This window comes from Nomascus leucogenys, chromosome X (genome assembly GCF_006542625.1).
Source record: "Nomascus leucogenys isolate Asia chromosome X, Asia_NLE_v1, whole genome shotgun sequence".
In the NCBI taxonomy this organism is placed as follows: Eukaryota; Metazoa; Chordata; class Mammalia; order Primates; family Hylobatidae; genus Nomascus; species Nomascus leucogenys.
Window position 1 is genome coordinate 73625724 of NC_044406.1, and position 22436 is coordinate 73648159.

The window sequence follows — 22436 nt, forward strand, 5'->3', positions numbered from 1 at the left end:
TTCAGGTGCTCTCCCCAAAATAACAAATAGTAACTATGTGAGGAGATAGATATGCTAATTGCTTGAGTGTAGTAATCATTTCATTATGTATGTCTATATCAAAACATCACATTATACACCTTAAATATATACAATTTTATTTTAAAAATAAAAATATTAAAAATAGAAGCTGAGAAAAGGTGAGTGTGTTCCGGAAATCTGCTGTACAACATCATGCCTATAATTAACAATACTATATTTTCCCTCTTATAATTTTTAAGATAGTAGCTTTTATGTTAAGTGTCCTTATCAGAATTTATAAAAAATATTAATGGAATATTGTACGTGTTTTTTATCATAGTAATTCTTTGAAATCCAATATGTATTTTGCACCTACAGTACTTGTTAATTTGAAGACTAAGTGTTCATCACACAAGCTTGATCTACATTACATTTCATAAGATTTACAGTTCAAGAAGTAGATTCAAATACCCAGCTTCTCCAATAATTGAATTTAAGAATCGCTTTTAAGAGCTTTATTTAGGTTTAATTAACATACAATAAATTGCATATATTTAATCTGTACAATTAGATGTTTTGATATGTGTATGCACTAAAGAAACTATCACTAAATCAAGATAATGAACATAAACATCACGCCCCAATGTTTTCTAATGCCTTCTGTTAATCAACTTTCCCTTTCCTTTTCTTCTGTCTCACCAGTCAATGAATGATTATGGTTACTAGTTTGCATTTTCAATAATTATATATAGATCAAGGCATACAGTATGTGCTCTCTTTTTAATCTGGTTTCCTTCACTTGTCATGATTATGTTGAGAATCATTCATGTTATTGGGCATATCAACAGTTCATTTTTTTAATTGTTGTGTAGTATTTTTCCTATATAGAAATGCACAATTTGTTCATTTACCTGTTAGTGAACAGTTGGTTTGTTTCCAGGTTTTGGTTATTATAAATAAAGCTGATATATAAAAAAAGAAAGAAAGAAAGAAAGAGAAAAAGAAAGAAAGAAAAGAAAGAAAGAAAAAGAAAGAAAGAAAGAGAAAAAGAAAGAAAGAAAGAAAGCTGATATAAACATTTATGGACAAGGCTTTGTATGGATATGTGCTATAAATTGTCTTGGGTAAAATACATATCAGTAGAATAGCTGGATGATACGATGAATGCATGTTTAACTCTTTTAGAAATTGTCAAACTGTTTTAAAGAGTGTTTTAACATTTCTGGCAGTCTCAGGGTTCCAATTCTTCCACATCCTCATCAACATTTGGTATGATCAGTCTTCAATTTTAGCCATTATAGTGTGTGTCTAGTGGCCGAACTGTAGTTTAAATTTACATTTCCCTTATGATTAATGGTATTAAGCACCTTTTCATCTGCTTATTTGCCATCTCTATATCTCCTTTGGTGAAGTGTCTTTCAGTTTTTAGCCCATTTTTTATCGGGTTTGTTCCCTTATCGAGTTTTGAGTATTCTTTGCATATTCTAGAAACAGATCCTTTTATCAGATAGACCTTCTGTTATATGTTCTATTTGGGCTTGTCTTTTCATTATCATAACCCTGTCTTTCTATAAAATAACTTCATTGCAGTACATTTGACATATACCACAATTTTCCCATTTCAAGGGTACAATTCAATTATTTTTAATAACTTTGTTGAGTTGTGCAAACATCACATATAAGTATTAGAACATTTTAATTTCCCCAATAATATCTCTCATGTTCATTTCCATTTACTTCACATTCCCATCCCTAGCCCCAGAAAACTCTCGTCTACTTTCTGTCTCTATGAATTTGTATTTGTCCTTCGTGGACATTTTACATAAATAGAATCATACAATATGTGATGTCATGTGTCTGGTTTCTGTCACATGATAGAAATCACATAATATCTTTGAGGTTCATATATGATGCATCATGTGTCAGTAGTTAACTGACAATAGGCTTTCCATAGATGTATTTTAACAGGTAAGGAAGTTCCACTCTATTCCAAGGAAACAGTGTCTTCAGAGAAGCAGGAGTTTTTTATTGTAATACATTCTAATTTATCAATTTGCTATTTTATGAATCATGCTTTTAATGTGAAATCTAAGTAATCTTTGCCTAGCCAAAAGTGGCAATTTTTTCTCTATGTTTTATTCTAGGTGTGTAAAATAACTGTAGTTCCTATGATTATGTCTACAATCCATTTTGAGTTAATTTTTATATATGGTGTGTGCTATGGACCAAAATTCATTTTTTGCATGTGGATATTCAATCATTTTAAAACCATTTGTTGAAAATACTACCCTGTTTCCACTGAACTGAATCTACAACTTTTTAAAAAAATAAATTGTCTAACTCCATATCCTGTTTCACCGATTTATTCATCTAATTCCAATAATACACTGTTTTTATTCCTATAGCATTGTAATAAGTTTTGAAAACATGAAGTGTTATCCTGTCAGTTATATGTTTTTTCAAAGTTGTTTTGGCTATTTCTAAGTAATTTTAATTACCATATAAGTTTTAAAAATCAGTTTGTAATTTCCTACAAAAAGTGACCTGAAATTTTGATTAAAATTGTTCTAAATCTATAAATAATTGTGGGGAAAATGATATCTTAGCATATTAGAAATTTTGTCCCATGGAAAAAAAGGCATATCTCTCCATTAAAACCCTTCTAAATTTTTTCACAAATATTTTATAGTTTTCAGGGCAGAGGTTTTGCATAGCTTTTGTCAGATTTATCCCTCAGTATTTCATATTTTACGTTATTTTCAAATATATTTTTAAAATTTCAATTTCTGATTATTTTTTGGTAGTTTATAAACACACAATTGGTTGTTGTGTATTGAACGTGTATCCTGTAATTTTGTTAATCTCACTTATTAGCCTTAGTAGCTTTTTAAATTAAATACCATGGGATTTTATATATAAACTATCATGTCTTCTGGAAATAAAGACACATTCATTTCTTCTCTTCCAGATTGGATACCTTAAATTTTTCTTGCCTTACTGCATTGTCTAGAACCTCCAGTAAAATGTTGAATATAAATTGTAAAAGGGGACATCCATGACTTTTACTTGACCTTAGTGGGGAGGTATTCACTCTTTCACCATTAAGTATAACATTATGTACGTGTTTTTTATACATACATTCTACAAAGTTGAGAAAGGTCCATTTTTTTGCAATGGAAAGGACAATTTAAAAAAAAAACTAGCTGTATATTTAAATGCACAAATAATAATTGCACATATTTGTGGGGTACATAGCTATGTTTTGATACATTTCATGTATAGTGATCAGGTCAGTGTTATTATCATATCCATCCTCTCAAACATTTATCACTTATTTGTTTTGGGAACATTCAATATCCTTCTTTTAGCTATTTGATACTAATAACTAATTTTTAACCAGAGTCATCCTACACTGGTATAGAACACTAGAGCTTAGTCCTATTTAGCTGTAATTTTGTCTCCTTTAACAAATCTCTTCATATCATCCCTTTCGCCTTACTATTTCCAGCCTCTAATATCTTCTGTACTACTTTGGCTTGTATGAGATTACTTTTTTAGCTTTCAAATATGAGTGAGAACATGTGGTGGTTAACTTTCTGTTCCTGACTTATTTTATTTAAAATAATGTCTTATAGTTCCATCAATATTGACATGAATGACAGAATTTAATTCTTTCTTATGGTTGAATAGTATTCGATTGTGTATATATACCACATTTTCTTTATCCATTCATCTGTTGTTGTACACCTAAGTTGACTCCATATCTTGGCTATTGTGAATTAGTGCTGCAATAAACATATTGGTACAGATGTCTCTTCTATGAAATGATTTATTTTCCTTTGGATAAATACCCAGTAGTGGAATCACTGGATCATATAGTAGTTTTACTCATATTTCTTTGAGAAACCACCAGCTGTTTTCCATAGTGGTTGTACTAGTTTAAATTCCCACCAACAGTTTGTAAGAGAGCTCTTTTCTCTACATCCTCGCCAGCATTTGTGATTTTTTTTTTGTCTCTTTGATAATTGCCATCCTAATAAAGTAAGGTGTTAATACATTGTGGTTTTGATTAGTATTTTCCTCATGATTAGTAATGTTGAACATTTTTTCATATACTTGTTGACAATTTCTGTCTTTCTCCCTCTTTCCTTCTTTCTTCTCTTTTTCTCTCTTTTTTTAAATTTAACTTTATGTTTACACTTTTATTTTAGGTTAAGAATACATGTGCACATTTTTAGGTAAGTTGCATATCACAGGGGTTTAGAGTACAGAGTATTTTGTCACTCAGGCAATAAGCATAGTATATGATAGGTAGATATTTTATCCTCACCCTCCTCCCACCTTCCACCTTCAAGTAGGTACTATTGTCTGTTATCCCTTCTTTTTGTCCATATGTACTTGATGTTTAGTTTTCACTTGTAAGTGAGGCCGTGTGGTATTTTGTTTTCTGTTCCTATGTTAGTTCGCTTAGGATAATGGCCTCCAGCTCCATCCATATTGCCTTTTTTTATGGCCACGTAGTATTTGATGGTGTATATGTACCACATTTTTAAAATTTAGTCAACCATCGATGGGCACTTATAGTTGATTTCATGTCTTTCCTATTGTGAATAGTGCTGTGATGAACATACACACGCATGTGTCTTTATAGTCGAATGATGTACATTCCTTTGGGTATATACCAAATAATGAGATTGCTGAGTCAAATGGTAATTCTGTTTTAAGTTCGTTTAGAAATCACCAAAGCGTTTTCCACAATGGCTGCACTAATAGACATTCCCACTAGCATTGAATCTGTGGATTGCTTTGAAGAGATGGCCATTTTGACAATATTGATTCTTCCTATCCATGAACATGGAATGTTTTTGTATTTATTTGTGTCATCTTTGATTTCCTACAGCTGTGTTTTGTAATTCTCATTGTAGAGATATTTCACCCCTCTTGTTAGCTGTATTCTTAGGTTTTTTTGTGTGTGGCTAATGTGAATGGGATTGTGTTCCTGATTTGGCTCTCAGCTTGGGTGTTCTTTTTGTATAGAAATGTTATTGATTTTTGTACACTGCTTTTGTATCTTGTATTCTGCTTACATTATTTATCAGATAAAGGAGCTTTTGGGCAGAGACTATGGGGTTCTTTAGGTATAGAACCATATCATCTGCAAACAGAGATAGTTTGACTTTCTCTCTTCCTACTTGGATGGTTTTTATTTCTTTCTCTTTCCTGATTGCTCTGGCCAGGACTTCCAGCACTATGTCGAATAGGAGTGGTGGGAGGGGGCATTCTTGTGTTGCTCTGGTTTTCAAGGGGAATGCTTCCAGCTTTTGCCCAATCAGTATAATGTCAGCATACCTGTTGGCCATTTTTTTGTCTTCTTTGAGGAATATCTTTTCAGGTTATTTGTTCCTTTAAAAATTTGATTTTTTTTTCTGTTGAGATGTTGCAGTTTTTAAAACTATTCTGGATATTAATCTGCTGTTGGGTGAGCAGTTCGCAAATATTTTTCCCATTCTTTAGGTTGACCTTTAACTCTGTTGTTTTCTTTGCAATGCAGAAACGTTTTAGTTTGATATAATCCAATTTATTTTTTCTTTGGTTGCCTGTGCCTTTGAGGTTTTATTGATAAAATGTTTTCTTAGACCTGCTGTTTGTTCTATTTGTTGGGAAAATGTCCTGAAGCACACTACCTATGCTTCTTTCTAGTAGCTTTGTAGCTTGAGGTCTCTCATTTAGGTATTTGATCCATTTGTAGTTGATTTTTATTTTTGTGTGAGAGGAGGTCTAATTTCATTCTTCTGCAGGCGAATATCCAGTTTTTCCATCACCATTTATAGAAGGCTTTTCTTCTCCCAATGAGTGCTCTTGGCACCTTTGTCAAAAATCATCTGGCTGTAAGTATGTGAATTAATGTATGTGTTCTCTCCTCTGTTTTATGGTTCTATGTGTTCGTTTTTATATCAAAACCATGCTGTTGTGGTGACTACAGCTTTGTAGCATATTTTGACGTTTGGTAGTGTGATGCCTCCTGCATTGTTCCTTTTACTCAGTATTGCTTTGGCTATTCTGGCTCTTCCTTGGTTCCATATAAATTTTAGGAATATTTTTTCTATTTCCATAAAACATTTCATTGGTACTTTGATAAATATTTTATTGAATCTGTAGATTCCTGTGGGCAGTATAGTCATTTTAATGATATTAATTCTTCCAGTCCATGAGCTTGGAATGTGTTTCTATTTATTTGTGTACCCTTCAATTCCTTTCATCAGTGTTTTGTTTTTTTTTTTAATTGCAGTTCTTTCAACTCCTTGGTTAAATTTATTTCAAGGTATTTTATTTCTTTCAGTTATTGTAAATAGCATTGTCTTCTTGATTTAATTCTCATCCTGTTTGTTGTTTATGCATAAAAATGCTACTGAATATGTATGTTGATGTATCCTGCAAATTTACTGAATTTGCTTATCAGTTTTAAAGAGTTTTGTGTTTGAGTCTTTAAGTTTTTCTATGTATGAGATCACATTGTCTGTTAAAAAAGGATAATTTTAATTTGTCCTTTCTAATTTGAATGCTCTTTTTTTTTTTAATCTTACCTAGTCACCATGGCCAAGACTTTTAGTACTATGCTGAATAGAATTGATAAAAGTAGGAATCCTTGTTTTGTTCCAATTCTTAGAAGAAAGGCTTTCACCTTTTTTCCATTCATTATTATTTAGCTGTGAATTTTTCATATATGACCTTTATTGTGTTGAAGTATTTTCTTCTATATTTAATTTATCAAGAATTCAAATAAATAATGGATGCTGAATTTTATCAAATGCTCTTTCTGCATCTATTGAGATAAGGTTTTTTTCTTCATTCTATTCATGTGATGTAACATGTTTACTGATTGTGTATGTTAAACCATTCTTGCTTTCCTGGGATAAATCTCATTTGATCATGGCATATTTTTTGATATATTATTGGATTAATTGTGCTAGTTTTTTATTGAGGATTTTTGCATCTATGTTCTTCAGTGATATTGGCCTGTTGTTTTCTTTCTTGGTTGTATCATTGTATGCTTTTGGTATCAGTATGCTGGCCACACACACTGTGATAGGAAGAGTTCTCTCCACTTCTATGTTTTGATATAGTTTGAGAATAACTGGTAATAATTCTTCTTTAAATGTGTGGTAGAATTCAGTGATGAAGCCATTCAATCCTGGACTTTTATTTGTTGGAAAACTTTTTATTATTAACTGAATCTCGTTATTTTTATTTGTCCCTTCAGATTTTCTATATCTTCTTGGTTCAATGTTAGTAAGTCCTATGTATCCAGGAATTTATTCATTTCTTTCAGATTTTCTAATTTTTAGGCATGTTGCTGTTCATAGTAGTTTTAATGATCCTTTTTATTTGTGTGGTATCCAGTATGACATCTCCTTTTGCATTTCTGATTTTATTTCCTTGGGTCTTCTCTATTTCTTTCTTAGTCTAGTTAAGGGTTTGTCAATTTTGCCTATCTTTTCAGAAAACTTTTTGTTTCATTGGTATTTTATATATTTTTTAGTTTCCATTTCATTTAGTACTCTGGTTTTTTTTATTTCTTTCCTTCTACTAATTTTGGATTTGGCTTGTTCTTGATTTTCTACTTACTTAAGAAAAATGCATTTTAACTTGATTATTTGATTTTTTTTCTAGTTTTTGATATGGACATTTATTGCTATTACCTTGGCTTTAATACTGCTTTTGCTGTGACCCATAGGTTTTGGTATGTTGTGTTTCTATTTTCATTTGTTTGAAGAAATTTTAAAATTGTATTCTTATTTTCTCCCTTCACCCGTTAGTCATTCAGGAGTATGTTGTTTATTTTCTATGTATTTGTATAGCTTCAAATGTTTCTCTATTATTGATGCTCAGTGTTATTCCATTGTGGTCAGATAAGATATTTGATACGATTTTAACTTTTAAAAATGTGTTGAGATTTGTCTTGTGCCCTAACCTATAGTTAATCCTGGCGAATACACCACATGCTGATTAATGTGTATTCTGCAGCTGTTGGATGAAAATGTTTTGTAAATGTTTGCTGGTTTTTTTTTTGTCCATGGTACAGTTTAAATGCATTGTGTGTTTTTGTTGTTGTTGTTAATTTTCTTTCTAGATGATCTGTCCAATACTGAGAGTGAGGCATTGTAGTTCTCAACATTTATTGTATTACAGTCTATCTATCCTTTTAGATTTAGTAATAGTTGCTCTATGTGGGTCCTCCAGTATTGGATGCATATATATTTATCCAACTATATGCTGTCTACATAAATTCATCTCACCTGTAGAGACATGCATAGAGTGAAAGTTAAAGGATGGAAAATGATATTCCATGCAAATAGAAACCAATAGCAAGTATGAGTAACTATATCTATATTGGATAAAACAGACTTCAGTAAAAAGCTGTAAAAAGAGACAAAGGCAAACATTATATAGTAATAAAGGTAATAATTTAATTCAAGGAGCAATCTTCAATTGTTTCCAGTCTACTTTGGTCACTACCTTAGGAGACTTTTTTTTTAAGAGACAGGACCTTGCTATGTTGCCCAGTCTGGACTTGAACTACTGGGCTCAAGCAATCCTCCCACCTCAGCCTCCCAAGTAGCTGGGACTACAGGCACACACAATCATGCTTGGCTTTTTAAAAACATTTTGCAGGCAGTCACTGGGTTATGTTTAACATGCAAGTCCTGGCCTACTTTTATTGGTTATGGTTCCAATAATAGTTCAACTTTCATAACTTCCGTGGTGTTATTTTCATCTGCTTGATTTACCTAGTTCCACTAGAGCTTCCAGTAATCCCTACTGGTGCCACCTAAGAGGACAGAAGGAGCTGATCTAGACCAGGCACATGTGAGGAGATACCTACCCCCATTGGTGTTGCCCAACAAACTAGTGTCCTTTGGTGGAAAATGGAATCTCCATCCTTCAGGAATACATAGCACACTTTTTAGACTAGTTACCCATTGTGGCTTGGTCCCTCTTCCTCTTGCCAATAAGCCACTTGTATCTCTAGGTAGAGGAAATAATTATCTTGCTTCCAGGAGTCAAGAGACTAAGCTACTCTTTGTGCCAATAACTTCCTTGATATTACTGCCTGGTGTCTCCTGATGAGGGAGAGAATGTCCTGGTCTAGTAGGAATGGAGAGTAGTTCTCCCGACTGCTTATTGTCAGCAAAACTTCCAGTTAATCTTCTTTGTCAAAGTTGCCAGGCTCACTTCATATTGTTCTTGAGATCCTGCTCCAATTGGTGGCAGATGGGGGATGGGGAATGAGCCTACCAAAGCTTTCTTGTATTGCTAAGGTGGGGGACATGAGGTTCCCAGCTTGAATCTCCTTTTAATATTAAGTGGGGGACCAGAACACCCTGTAGTTCCTCTAATTCCTGGAGTTCCTAATGTGTCACTTTATTCTTTCATCCTTTCAGAATTCTCCTTTGGTGGCCTCTTACATTATTTTCACAGTTTATGGTTCTACTTTTTGGGGAAGAAAATGGATAAAGGAATAAGACAATCTTGGCCAATACTGAAGTCCTAGCTTCATTTTTATGTATCCTATCCATTATAAAATAACTTGGGTTATCTTTCTTTTTATTTACGTATTTTTCTAATTTCAACTCTTGTTATAGATTAAAGTGTACATGTGCATGAGTAAACTGCATAACGGTGAGGCTTCAGGTCCCAGTGATCCCACATCCAGACCATAAGCATAGTACCCAACAGGTGGTTCTTCAGCCCACACCCCCTCCCTCCCTCCCACATCTAGTGAGCCCCAGTGTCTGTTGTTCTTGTCTTTATGATCATGTGTATTCAATGTTTAGTTCCCACTTAAATGTGAGACCATGTGGTATTTGGTTTTCTGTTCTGGCATTAGGTCATTTGGGAAAATAGCCTCCAGCTGCATCTATGTTGCTGCAAAGGACATGACTTTATTCATTTTTATGACTGCATAGTATTCCATGGTGTATATGTACCACATATACTTCACTGTTGGTGGACACTTAGGTTGATTTTATGACCTTGCTATTGTGAATAGCACTGTAATGAATATATGGCTGCATGTGCCTTTATGATAGAATGAATTATTTTCCTTTGGGTATATACCCAGTAGAGGCATTGCTGGGTCAAATGGTAGTTATATTTTAAGTTCTTTGAGAAATCTCCGAGCTGCTTTCCACAGTGGCTGAACTAGTTTGCATTCCCAGCAACATTGTATTTTATTTTCTCCATAGACTAAGGAGAATCAGTTCTGGTTTTTTCTTTTGTTTTGTTTTTTTGTTTTGCCTTTTTAATTATTGCTATTCTGACTGGTGAGAGATGGTATCTCATTGTGGTTTTGATTCGCATTTCTCTGATGACTAGTGATGTTCAACATTTTTTTCATGTTTGTTGACCTCTTGTATATCTTCTTTTGAAAAGTGCCTGTTCATGTCTTTTGCCCATTTTTACTTAGACTGATTTTTAGCTTGTTGATTTGTTTAAGTTCCCTGTAGATTCTGGCTGTTAGACCTTTGTCAGGTGCATATTTTACAAATATTCTCTCCCATTCTGTAGGCTGTCTTTTTACACTGTTGGTAATTTTTTTGTTGTTGTGCAGAAGCTCGAGTTTAATTAGGTCCCATTTATCTATTTTTGGTTTTGTTGTGATTGTTTTTGGTGAGTTAGCCATAAATTCCCTGCCAAAGCCAATGTTGAGCAGGGTATTCCCTAGGTTTTCCTCTAGGATTTTTATAGTTTTCAGTCTTACATTTAAATATTTAATCCATCTTGAGTTAATTTTCATATGAGAGGTAGGGGTCCAGTATCATTCTTCTGCACATGGCTAGCTAGTTATTCCAGCACCATTTATCGAACGAGGAGTCCTTTCCCTATTTATTATTTCTGTTGATTTTGTCAAAGATCAGACCGTTGTAAGGTGTGCAGCTTTATTTCTGGGTGCTTTATTCTGTTCTACTGGTCTATGTGTCTGTTTTAGTATCAGTACCATGCTGTGTTCATTACTGTAGCCTCATAGTATACTTTGAAGTCAGGCAATGTGATATCTCCTGTTTTGTTCTTTTTGCTTAGGATTGCTTTGGATTATTTGTCTTTCTAAAAGTCGATTCATGTATCTTTTATGATTAAAGCCTTTTAATGTTTTCCTATCTGGGGACCAGTCACATCAAAATCTCCTGGGATATTTGCCAAAATGCAGATTTATTGGTCTTACACACAAAAATGAGATTCTTTGAGAAAGCACAATTTTACTGAAGTTCTGTTATATTAACATTTTAAAAATTACAACAGTTGTATCAGAAATCTAGAGCACAAAATAAGATTGGTAAACCTTAATTACTGATCATTTCTAAATACTGACTTGCACTAAAAGAAAATAGTAAATTATGCAATACTGATTGAGATTTTTATATAAATTATGATTCAATTGATCAAATTAATTGGGTTGATTAGATGTAGAAAAAATCATATTTTATGAATTATTTTGGAGTCACTTTTAAAACTGAGAAAACTGCCCATGGATTATATGGTGTGCTGATTACTACATTATAATTAAGATTACATTTGCAGTATATGTAAATATTATGATCTTGAAATATGTCTTTTGAGACAATGTAGTCCTATCAAGGTTCAGTTTTGCCAGCTTTACAAATATGATGGCAATTTTCTCAATGGCATTTTTACTAACAGCACAAGGGGAAACCCATTTGCTGCTTTAAATGAAAGATTACTTACTGCTCTTTTTCTAGAACACCCTGTAATCCAAGGCACAGTAAGGTTTCCTGAAATCTGTGAAAACAATAAATGGAATCTCAGTAAGCTATTTATTGACAGTACTTGGAATGTTGATCAACACCAAAGATTTCACACACTATTTCAAGATAAATCTGCATTCAGAACATATTCCCCATGTATAAAATGTTATTTCCTTATTGAACTCAACAGATTTTAAGGAGTCTTTCTTGGTGAAAAAAAATTGAGAAGTGATGCAGACTTCTGGGAATTCAAAAAAAAAGGTTCTAAGGCATTGCTGGGAGCCCTACGATTGTTGGGACTCTGTTGCAAGTTTTAAAATCTGTAGATAATACAATTGTTTTAATAAAAATTCAATGCTTTTTGAAGCAAAGAAGTTACAAGAAGTATAGAATACAGTAGGCCCCCGTATCCACAGATAACATACTCTGAGACACCCAGTGGATGTCTGCAACTGCAGAGAGTACCGAACTCTATGTATACTATATTTATTCTTATACATACATGCTTATGAAAAAGTTGAATTATAAATTAGTTAAGAAATGAACATAGTAATAAAATAAAACAGTTATGACAAAATACTGTAATAAAAGTTATGTGAATGTGGCCTTTCTCGAAATATCTTATTGTACTTCACTGCAAGTTACTATAACCATGAAAAACAAAACCATAGATAAGGGAGGACTACTGCAGTCACATTTTAAATAGGGCTTTACCACAAAGCAAGAGATGACTTCATAATGAATGATGTGCGCTATTAACTACTTAAACACATTACCTCTATTTACTTTTTAAACTCAGCACTGACTAATGGATTTATTGCTACATGTGTTTTCTTAATACAAATCTTAGACCTACAGTATAAATGACTGAAACAATCTTTCTCCAAATAGTGGCCTCAATAGAATTCTATTCACTGTTCCCTACACTCTTTCTTGCAAAACGGTGAATTGTATATTTTAATAAGCCCATTTGTTTAATGAAATATTCTCTTTGCATAAATAATGTATGATTGAAAAAGGGAGAAAAAGTAAACCTTTAATCATTACTATATATACATCAAACCTCTCTAGATAACAATGTGTTTGATAAAATTTGTTCTTTTTGAATTATGACCCAGTGTCTAGTTTTGCTAGTAAAGTTTAGCAATGTTGGAGTCTTGAGATATTTCTTGCATATTATACAAGTATTTTATACTTGAGCAAATACTTTCTGATAATTTCCCAGAAATGGTGAAATATGTTGACCTTTACTAATGGGGCAGGGTATTGTGGTAGTTATGGATATATTCAAGTTCAATACATTCTCATCTACCTAAGTACTCACACCCAAAATTGAAATAATCTTCCTACAAATCCTATTCAACAGTATGGTAGTCCTTTTTTAGGTAGAAACCACTAAGACAAATGGCCAGTAACACCTTATTACCTCAGCATTGCTACACAGGTAGACAGATGCTACTCTAGTGGGATTTTAGGGAGCATTTACAAAGACAAAGGTAGTCTGTTAGCTGTGGTTCAGGTTAGCCTGGACTTAACTATGCTTTATCATAGGACGCACAAGAATTGGGGTGTACCTCTCACTTGCTCTTTCCTTCCCTTCCAAACAGATACCTCCTGAGAGACTGACAAGGCAAATCAGTCTCAGTAGGTCACTGAAGTGAGAACAAGGCATTCAATAAAATATTTAATGTTTTTCATAAATTATAAGCAGTAATGACCTAAATAGTATTATGCCTATTGACAAGGAGTGATGATCAATGTGAGTAGTAAATTAATATTCTCAGTTATTCAAACTTCAGGTAAGCTGTTATTATTCCTGGCCACCAGACCTGCCATTTTACTTTGAGTTACAAGTGTGCCAAAATGCAAGGAATAAGCTAAACATGATATAAACTCCAAATAATACTTTTAAGGAAAAATAAAAAATATTTTTACTCAAGATAAAATACTATTACAGTAAAATGGCAATTAACTGGAATGCTAGGGGTTAATGAGAAGGCGTGAATAATTGATTTTTTTAATGATGAACTGAAGGTGATAAAAAGTTTATTCTTAAAAATTATTCAGAATGTATTTTTTCTTTTTATCCCACCAATGTGTGTTAGGGCTTGAAAATTCATTGTTAGCCTCAGTGAGGGAAATACATCTGCTTAAATAATATAATATAATCTAGAAAAAATATAGATACCAAGTGTTTTGGATTATCTGTTCACATATTCTTTTCCATTAGTAAAATAATTCAAAATTGACCATACAGAATTTCTAGAAAATATATGATAAACCAAATGAATTACAAACAAAACAAAACTTTAAACCAGTAACTGCTAAAAAATTTCATATGAAATGATAAAGATGATACAACAAACGTTGTAATAGATTTTGTATAAACACTGACTATACATTTGAGAAATATGAAATGTGGTTTTCCGCTTAAGTCAATTGTGTGTAAGGAAAATACAGAACTCCTATAAGCACATAGTACGCAAATATTATAAATTCCATGTGATTTTGGAAGAAGTTTCACTTTTTTGTTTTATAATTCTGTGTCAGCAGTTACATGATACTCAAATGTTGTATTTAACTAATCTGTAATGTTTACTTCAAATCCATTGTTCAGTTCATTACATTTCTGGTAGAACTCAGGAACAGCTGGTCAGAGTAACTGAATTTGTAGGCTTTTTTGAATAAATATCTTTCCTCAAATTTGGGAAGCTTTATTTGGTGAACTATTAATGATATATTTCTCATTCACCAAAGCTATGAAATGCAATATTCAAATTAGAAGGGTAATACACATCTCACTTAAGTGATATTTCAATTCCAAACTCACTTTATACGGACTGGTTTGGAAAACTATGAAATAAATCTTCAAAGAGATGAGACTGGTTTAACAAATATATTAGAACATATACATCCAAAAGAGTGCTGTACATTTCCAAGTAGAAAATTTGGAGTGTTATAAACTCATTACAATGATTTTGACATTATTCAAAGCATTTTGGGAACTTTCCTTTTGGAATTGTCAGTTCATACCTCACCCAGAGATTTTGTCTCATTGCACTCCTTTTATTTTAATTGAAAATATAACAGCCCCAATTGAACATTCATGTTAGGCTCTAAACGTGGCTTAGAATAAATTCTGACTATTTTTTAAAATCAAATGTTCCCTCAAATGAGAATTATTTGTCACTACTGAAGCATTTAAAAAAGTTCCGCCAGCTCCTAAAGCAATTGTGAAAGAACTTCAAAAACTTTTGACGAGATCGAACATTACTGAAATAAGTATATATAACTTTCCAATCAGGTATTTCTTCTATATGTGGTGCTGTTTTAGAGTGCTACAGGAAATAAAAGATCAGTAAAAGATAATTTCCTGGGCAGCAAGAACTATTGCTTGAGAGTAAGAGATAAGACAGGTAAGTGAATGTCTTTACTGCAAAGAAAACTGTTAAATGTCACAAGGGAGTTACAATAAATGAAGTGCAACAGGAGCTCAAAATATGACAAAATTACACCTACTTGTGAATTGATATCTTAGCTTAACCTTAAAAGATGTGTAGAACTCTAATAGAAATAAAAAACATCAGCATTTTAGGGGAAAAAAAAGAATGGCATGAGCACGGTGGAATAAAAAGATAGGATGTATTTGGGGAATGGTCAGTTCAACTAGAACTAGAAAGGGGAGTTAAGGTCCCTGTGTGGAGATCATGAATGGCAAGGTGCATTTATATCTAATTCTGTAGAAAATAGGTAGCCATTGAAGGCATTCAAACAGAGGTATGGTATGATCAGAAATGTATTTTTATACAGTACAAATCTTAGGTGTCTGTGTGTACAGTAAATTAAAGAAGTACAGAAACTGTTATAATAGTTTGGAAGAGAAGTAATTCCAGCTTGGAACCTGGGTAAGGAGGTAGGAATTAAGAAGAGAAATATAAAGCACACTACTGAAGAAAGGCCTTATGTATAAGATGGAAGAGAACTAAATAGTCTGGAGATAATGGAAATAGTCCTTTTATGGCTAACTGCTTCCCAGAGTGCCTGGTCTGCTGGAGCTAACGGAGAATTGCAACTTTAAAAGTAAATGAAAGAAAGTGTACTTACTGTTGGAAATCTGCATCTCATGGCTAAGAGTGGATACACAACGAAAATAATGCACTTATTTAGATGTATACTGGAGTCACATCATATACACACTTAACGTTCATGAGTTTAACTATAACACACTTGCCAGTCTCATGTAAAATCATACTTATATTTTAAATAGACTCTTCATATCAAGGTATCAATTATATATGATATATCTTCATTACTGTACATGGTTGTACATTCATAAGAAGGCATGCAAATAGTTAAGCTTTATAGATGATTTAGGTATTCTTAAAGGAATTTTTGCTGTTTTATTTTACACAATTTAGACCCCACATATGAATCTGCTTTAATGTTTCCGCTAGATTATTAGATTGTCAAGAGCAAAGTAGCAAGTTTTAAAAATTTATTCTAATTATTTTATATAGTCACACAGAGATTATATGTTAAAAACATTCTTTTGATTTCAAAAATATGTTGTAAAGACAGTTCTACGTATATACTGTACATCCTATTTTAAAAATCTGAGACCAACTTATGAGGCTAGTAAGGCTACTATCTGATATATACTGCATTTTATGTGAGCCAGGAAAATTGAGTATTTGATTACTTAGCATTTTGTTAAATGGCATTTGATTAAATGAAGCAATCAAGAAATAACCAGGCCTCTCAAAAGAATTCAGCAGTAAGAGACTCATAAATCAGGGTTTTAGCTTTCCATCAGTTGTTTTAGTATTAGATGAGCATAGAAACCTATCAATCACTCTGCTTTAATAGGCAGAGTTTCCTAATTTTTTTTTCAATTATGAGGTGTACAGCACAGAGAACATTGTTGGGCATATGATAGCACTCAATAAATATTTACTGATTGACTAATTGAATTAACTTGGGCGTTTATTATTCACTAGCTGTAATTTGCCGAAATTTAACAAAAAAGCCAAGAGTGGCAATATATATGAGACTAATGCATGGGGTAAGGAGCTGTGGAGGAGGGGAGTAAATTATTTATGGTTGAGAACAATGTGTTCTGGAGCAAAGAAAAAAGATGTCTTGGTGTATATAAAAATATTTTCCTCTTTTCTCTCTACAAAGTCTTCAGAAAAGTTTTCAGAAATTAGAATGCCTTTACAAATTAAAGTTTCAATGCTACAACTTTTGGATAAACAACTAACATATTTTTAAGCATATGAATTTTTCTTCTATTATGTGATAGAAATCTGGTGCTTAGAAAACTATTAGCCTGTAAAGTTCATCTAATTGAAAACCAAAATGCTATTTGAAATTTGTTTTTAGGCCGGGCGCGGTGGCTCACGCTTGTAATCCCAGCACTTTGGGAGGCCGAGGCGGGCGAATCACGAGGTCAGGAGATCGAGACCACGGTGAAACCCCGTCTCTACTAAAAATACAAAAAGTTAGCCGGGCGTCGTGATGGGCGCCTGTAGTCCCAGCTACTCGGAGAGGCTGAGGCAGGAGAATGGCGTGAACCCGGGAGGCGGAGCTTGCAGTGAGCCGAGATTGCACCACTGCACTCCAGCCTGGGCTACACAGTGAGACTCCGTCTCAAAAAAAAAAAAAAAAAGAAATTTGTTTTTATACATAGTAGTAAAATTTTACAAACTACAAAAATTAAAATCAGGGAAACTAGAATTCTAAGATGTTTCAGTGAAATTATAAAAGGTACTCATATGTAACGTCACAAACCAAATTCATCCTACTGATTCTTGAGATATTACCTGTTAAAAATAATGGAAGATAAAAATAAAATAATGTAAGTTAATATGTGGAATGTTTATCTTCTTATCCAAAGGCACTAAAGAATAAACAATCACAAATCTAGAGCCCCTAAAATTATGTTATCTAGCATATTGTAAAATATTATATTAATTCTACTCATGTAAAAAAATAGAAATTTGGGAAATATAAAAGCTCTTTACTAATTTCAGAATATAAATTGTCAATGTTAGCTTTAAATTCTAAATACATTTATATAGTTGAAATGAAGCAGTTTATTACATGCACATTCAGAGATCAGTTCATCAAACAACAACAAAAGATTTATTGCTTTTGTCAGGCTACCCATATTTGCTGGGCTGGAATAGAATGGTTACCATGAATCACAGCTCTATATCTTTTCTTTGCATATGACTACATGTTGAACCAAAAGATGGGTTTTTAAAATAAATCAAACACAATGTCTGTCTGTTGCATTAACACTGTATGGACTGATACATTTATTCTGTAATTTCAAAAAAACAGCAGAAAAAAGTAAGCAAGATGAAGCCCTAGGTAGCTATAGATCCTTGTCCTCCCCTGTAAATATTAAATAAACAACTAGTGACTAGTTGAAATAACTTTATAGTAGCTCTTGAAACCATATTCACAGCAACCAATTGAGTGTACAATCAAGAAAATGTCACATTCAAAATAGTAGGAGATTTCACAGTGTTTTTATTTGCCTTGTTGCACCCCTTCCTGGTATGGCAGAGCACATTTTTGGGGAAGTGTGGTGGCCTGATCCCCAGTCTCTTCTGTGAGTAAGAGAGTATGAGGTGGACTGAATTTGCAACATTTTAATCTGTCTGGGGTCTGCCTGAGGAATTTGTCTCTTTATCTCCTAATCTGGAGTTTAGACAGCCAATAGTGGCACATCTCAGATCTCAGGCTAGTGGAATTGGTGAGAAGCAGTGAACAAAGCTCATGAAAACCTCAGAGAGACTGAAGACCCATGAACCCTTGGGGAAAGATATTACTAATTGAGGAATATAATAGAGCAGCTAAGGGTTCTGGAAGATGCCGGAATGAGACTTTAAGAAAATCTAGATATTTTAAAGTAGCCACATAGAGCAGGGGCTTCAAGATGGCTGGCTAGAGACATCTGGTATTCACCTCCTCCACAAAGAAGAAACAAAACAGCAAGTAGATAATCACACTTTGAATAGATCACCTAATAGAGAAGGCTGGAATTCAACAAAGTGACAAAACACTTAAGGCAAGGAAGGAGAGGGGAGCAAAGCAGCCTACTGGGCCAGTGGGAGCTAAGAGCCTACAGAGGTTCCCCAATACAAGTAAAGAATAAGTGAGTGACACCCAGTAGTACACATTTCTACCATGGATTCCTGCAATCTTAGCCAATGGAAAGTGCCTCAACTCACTTAGGCCCTGAAACTAACAAAGGAAGCTTCTTGAAGATGAGGTGACAGCATTGCTCCAGAGAGGGAGCTCACACCAGGTCCCCCCACACACCAAGTCCTAAACAGTTACACCCAGATGCCACTTTGAGAGGCCAGTCCCTACCAGATTGCTTCCTGCCCTGCCTCTCCAACAGCTCCTGCATCTCCAAATCCCTGAAGCCTAATTGTCATCACCCACATGAATCTGGGCAGTGATGCTGACTGCTACCACCAGGGCTGAAGCACAAGCCATTGGCTGTAATCCTTCTGCCTCTAGTATCAGGGCTGCCTCACATTTAATAGCACCTTGAGAAAAGGCTACCATACTTACAACTCCCACCTGTGACTGAGATGCCTGCTACCCAGCCACCTGTTCAGGATGCTGCCACTGAAAACAATCTTACCTTCCCCAGCAGCAGAGCTGCAGCACAGCCACTGCTATCCCCACCAAGCATTCTGTAAAAGCCTGGCAATCACCATGCTCCAGCCTACTGCAGCCAGTGCCTGCACACACCATTGAGGGCTAGAGGACAGGCCTTCCTGGCTCAGCTTCATCCATCCCAATGCCTGAGCACACTGTCAGTGCCTGTAGGTTACCCCGCCCCATCCACCACATTTGGCACTACTCTTGAGTGCCTGAGGACAGGTCCACCCAGCCCATCACAGCCACTGCCAACAGCAGGATGAACTGTGTGGGAGACAGAGGATTGTCCTGCCATGACTGCTGTCATCACTCAGGCCACATTGCTGCTCAGGGTCCCAAGGACTCACCCACCCGTCCAGGATATGGCCAGCACCTGAGGAAGCTGCCTGGAGGCCCAAGAATCACCACACCTGTACCTGCTAATACCAGTGCCAGAGTATACTGCCCTAGGGCCCAAGGACAAGCAGACTCAGCTTGCCACAGCCACTGAGGCCCCAGGACTGGCCCATCTGAATGTCTCTGTTCCCAGCAAAACTTCAACATAGCCTCCACTAAAAATCACACCCTAAGCACTGAGAAAACGACAGACACTACTGATGCTATTTACAGGTGAGGAAATCATTCAAGGACTATGCTAATGGACACATCCAGAATGAAAGCCAAAGTGCCCTACCCAACAAACACCATTGATACATCTTCAGAAAAAGTGCTCCCCTACCAAAGGAAATTAAAAATATTGGAAGAGGCAATTGTTATACCAGATGCTCAGATGTCAATGAAAATACATAACATGAAAAGACAGGGAAATATGATACCTCTAAAGGAACACAATATTTATTCAGCAACAGATTATATTCAAGAAGAAATTAATGAAAACCAGAAAAAATAATTTAAAATATTGATTATAAAGCAGCTCAGGGAGATACAAGATAATTCAGAAAAATAATACAAAGAAATGAGAAAAACAATTCAGGATATGAAAGAGAAATTTACTAAAAAGATAGATACCATTTAAAAAATAAATTCTGGAAAAATTCATGGAATCAAATAAAAAATCTAAAAAATTCATGGAATCAAATAAAAAATATATTCAAAGTTTCAACAATTGATCACACCAAGCAGAAGAACGAACTTCAGAATGTGAAGATAGGTCTTTTGAAATAACCTAATCAGACAAAAAAAAAAAGAAAAGAAAAAAGGATAAAAAAGAATGAATAAAGCCTACATGACACACAGAATACCATAAAGTGCACAAATATTTAATTTTATTGTGTCCAAGAAGGCAAAAAAAAAAAGGAAAAAAGTCAAAGCAATAAAAAACCTATTTAGTTAAATAATGGCTGAAAGCTTCAAAAGTCTACCAAGAGATTTATGCATCCAAATGCAAGAAACTCAGAGATCGCAAAAGAAATACAATGCTTAAGGGTCTTCTCTATGGCATAATACAGTAAAACTGTCAAAAGTCAAAGGCAAAGAGAGATTCTGAAAACAGCAAGAGAAAAGTATCCAGTCACCTTTATAAAACCCACATCAGACTAACACCAGATTTCTCAGTAGAAACTTTACAGGCCAGGAGATAGTGGAATGATATCTTCAAAGAACTGAAAGAAAAACAACCCTGTAAGCCAAGGATATTATACCCAGTAAAGTTATTCTTCACAAATGAATACGAAATAAAATATTTCCCAGACAAACAAAAGCTGCAATTCACCACCACTAGACTCACCCTGAAATTGTTTAAGGGAGTCTGACATGTTGAAGTGAAAGACAATACTAGCATCATGAAAACACATGAAGGATAAATCCTACTAGAAGAGCAAACACACACATGAGAAAGGGAAAAGACTCCAATGTTACCATTACAGAAAACTGTCAAATTACATTTGTAAACAATAAAAGTAAAAGGAAGGAACAATCCTCACAAACTATCGCAAACAAAAAAACCAAACACCGCATGTTCTCACTCATAGGTGGGAATTGAACAATGAGAACGCATGGACACAGGAAGGGGATCGTCACACACCGGGGCCTGTTGTGGGGTGGGGGGACGGGGGAGGGATAGCATTAGGAGATATACCTAATGTTAAATGACGAGTTCATGGGTGCAGCACACCAACATGGCACATGTATACATATGTAACAAACCTGCACGTTGTGCACATGTACCCTAAAACTTAAAGTATAATAAAAAAAAAAAAGGAATGAAAAAGGATATTATTAAAAACCACCAGAAATCAACTAGTAAAATGACAGGAATAAATATTCACATATCAATTATGATTTTGAATATAAATGAATTAAACTTTCCACTTAAAATACATAGATTGGCTAAATGGACAACAACAAATAAACCATCACTCCACTATATACTGCCTACAAGAAAGCAATCTCACCAATAAAGGCATACATAGACTGACAGTAAAGGGATGGAAAAAAATATTCCATGCAAATGAAAACAAAACATGAGCAGGAGTAGCAATACTTAGATAAAACAGACTTTAAGTAAAAAACAATAAAAATAGAAAAGGAAAGTCATTATATAATGATAAAGGGATCAATCCAGCAAAAGGATATAAAAATTCTAAGCATATATGCCCCCAACACCATTGCACCAAGATATACAATGCAAATATTATTAGACTGGGAAAAAAAGAAGAGACTCCAGCACAAGCATAGTTAGGAATTTTAACTCCCCACTTTCAGCATTAGACAGATCATCTAGACAGAAAGTTAACAAAGAAATACTGTATTTAAACCATAAATTACATCAATTGGACTTAAAAGAAATTTACAGAATATTTCATCAAACGGCTACAGAATACACATTCTTTGCAACAGCATATGGAACATTCTCCAGTACAGGCCACGTGTTAGGACACAAAACAAATCTCAACAACCTTTTTTTAAATTACAACTATTTAGAGTATCTTCTTAGACCACAGTGGAATTAAACTAGAGATCAGTAACAGGAGGAACTTTGGAAAACTT

General features: G+C 34.1%; 1 protein-coding gene across 1 annotated transcript in view; it reads right to left on the minus strand.

The window, feature by feature from the left end:
- HDX (highly divergent homeobox) overlaps window positions 1-22436 on the minus strand; it is a 146975-nt gene that overhangs the window by 100115 nt on the left and 24424 nt on the right. The window contains exon 3 of the mRNA XM_030807410.1: window positions 11746-11799. Within this exon, the coding sequence (XP_030663270.1) occupies window positions 11746-11799 (54 nt within the window). The remainder of the gene's footprint in view (window positions 1-11745; window positions 11800-22436) is intronic.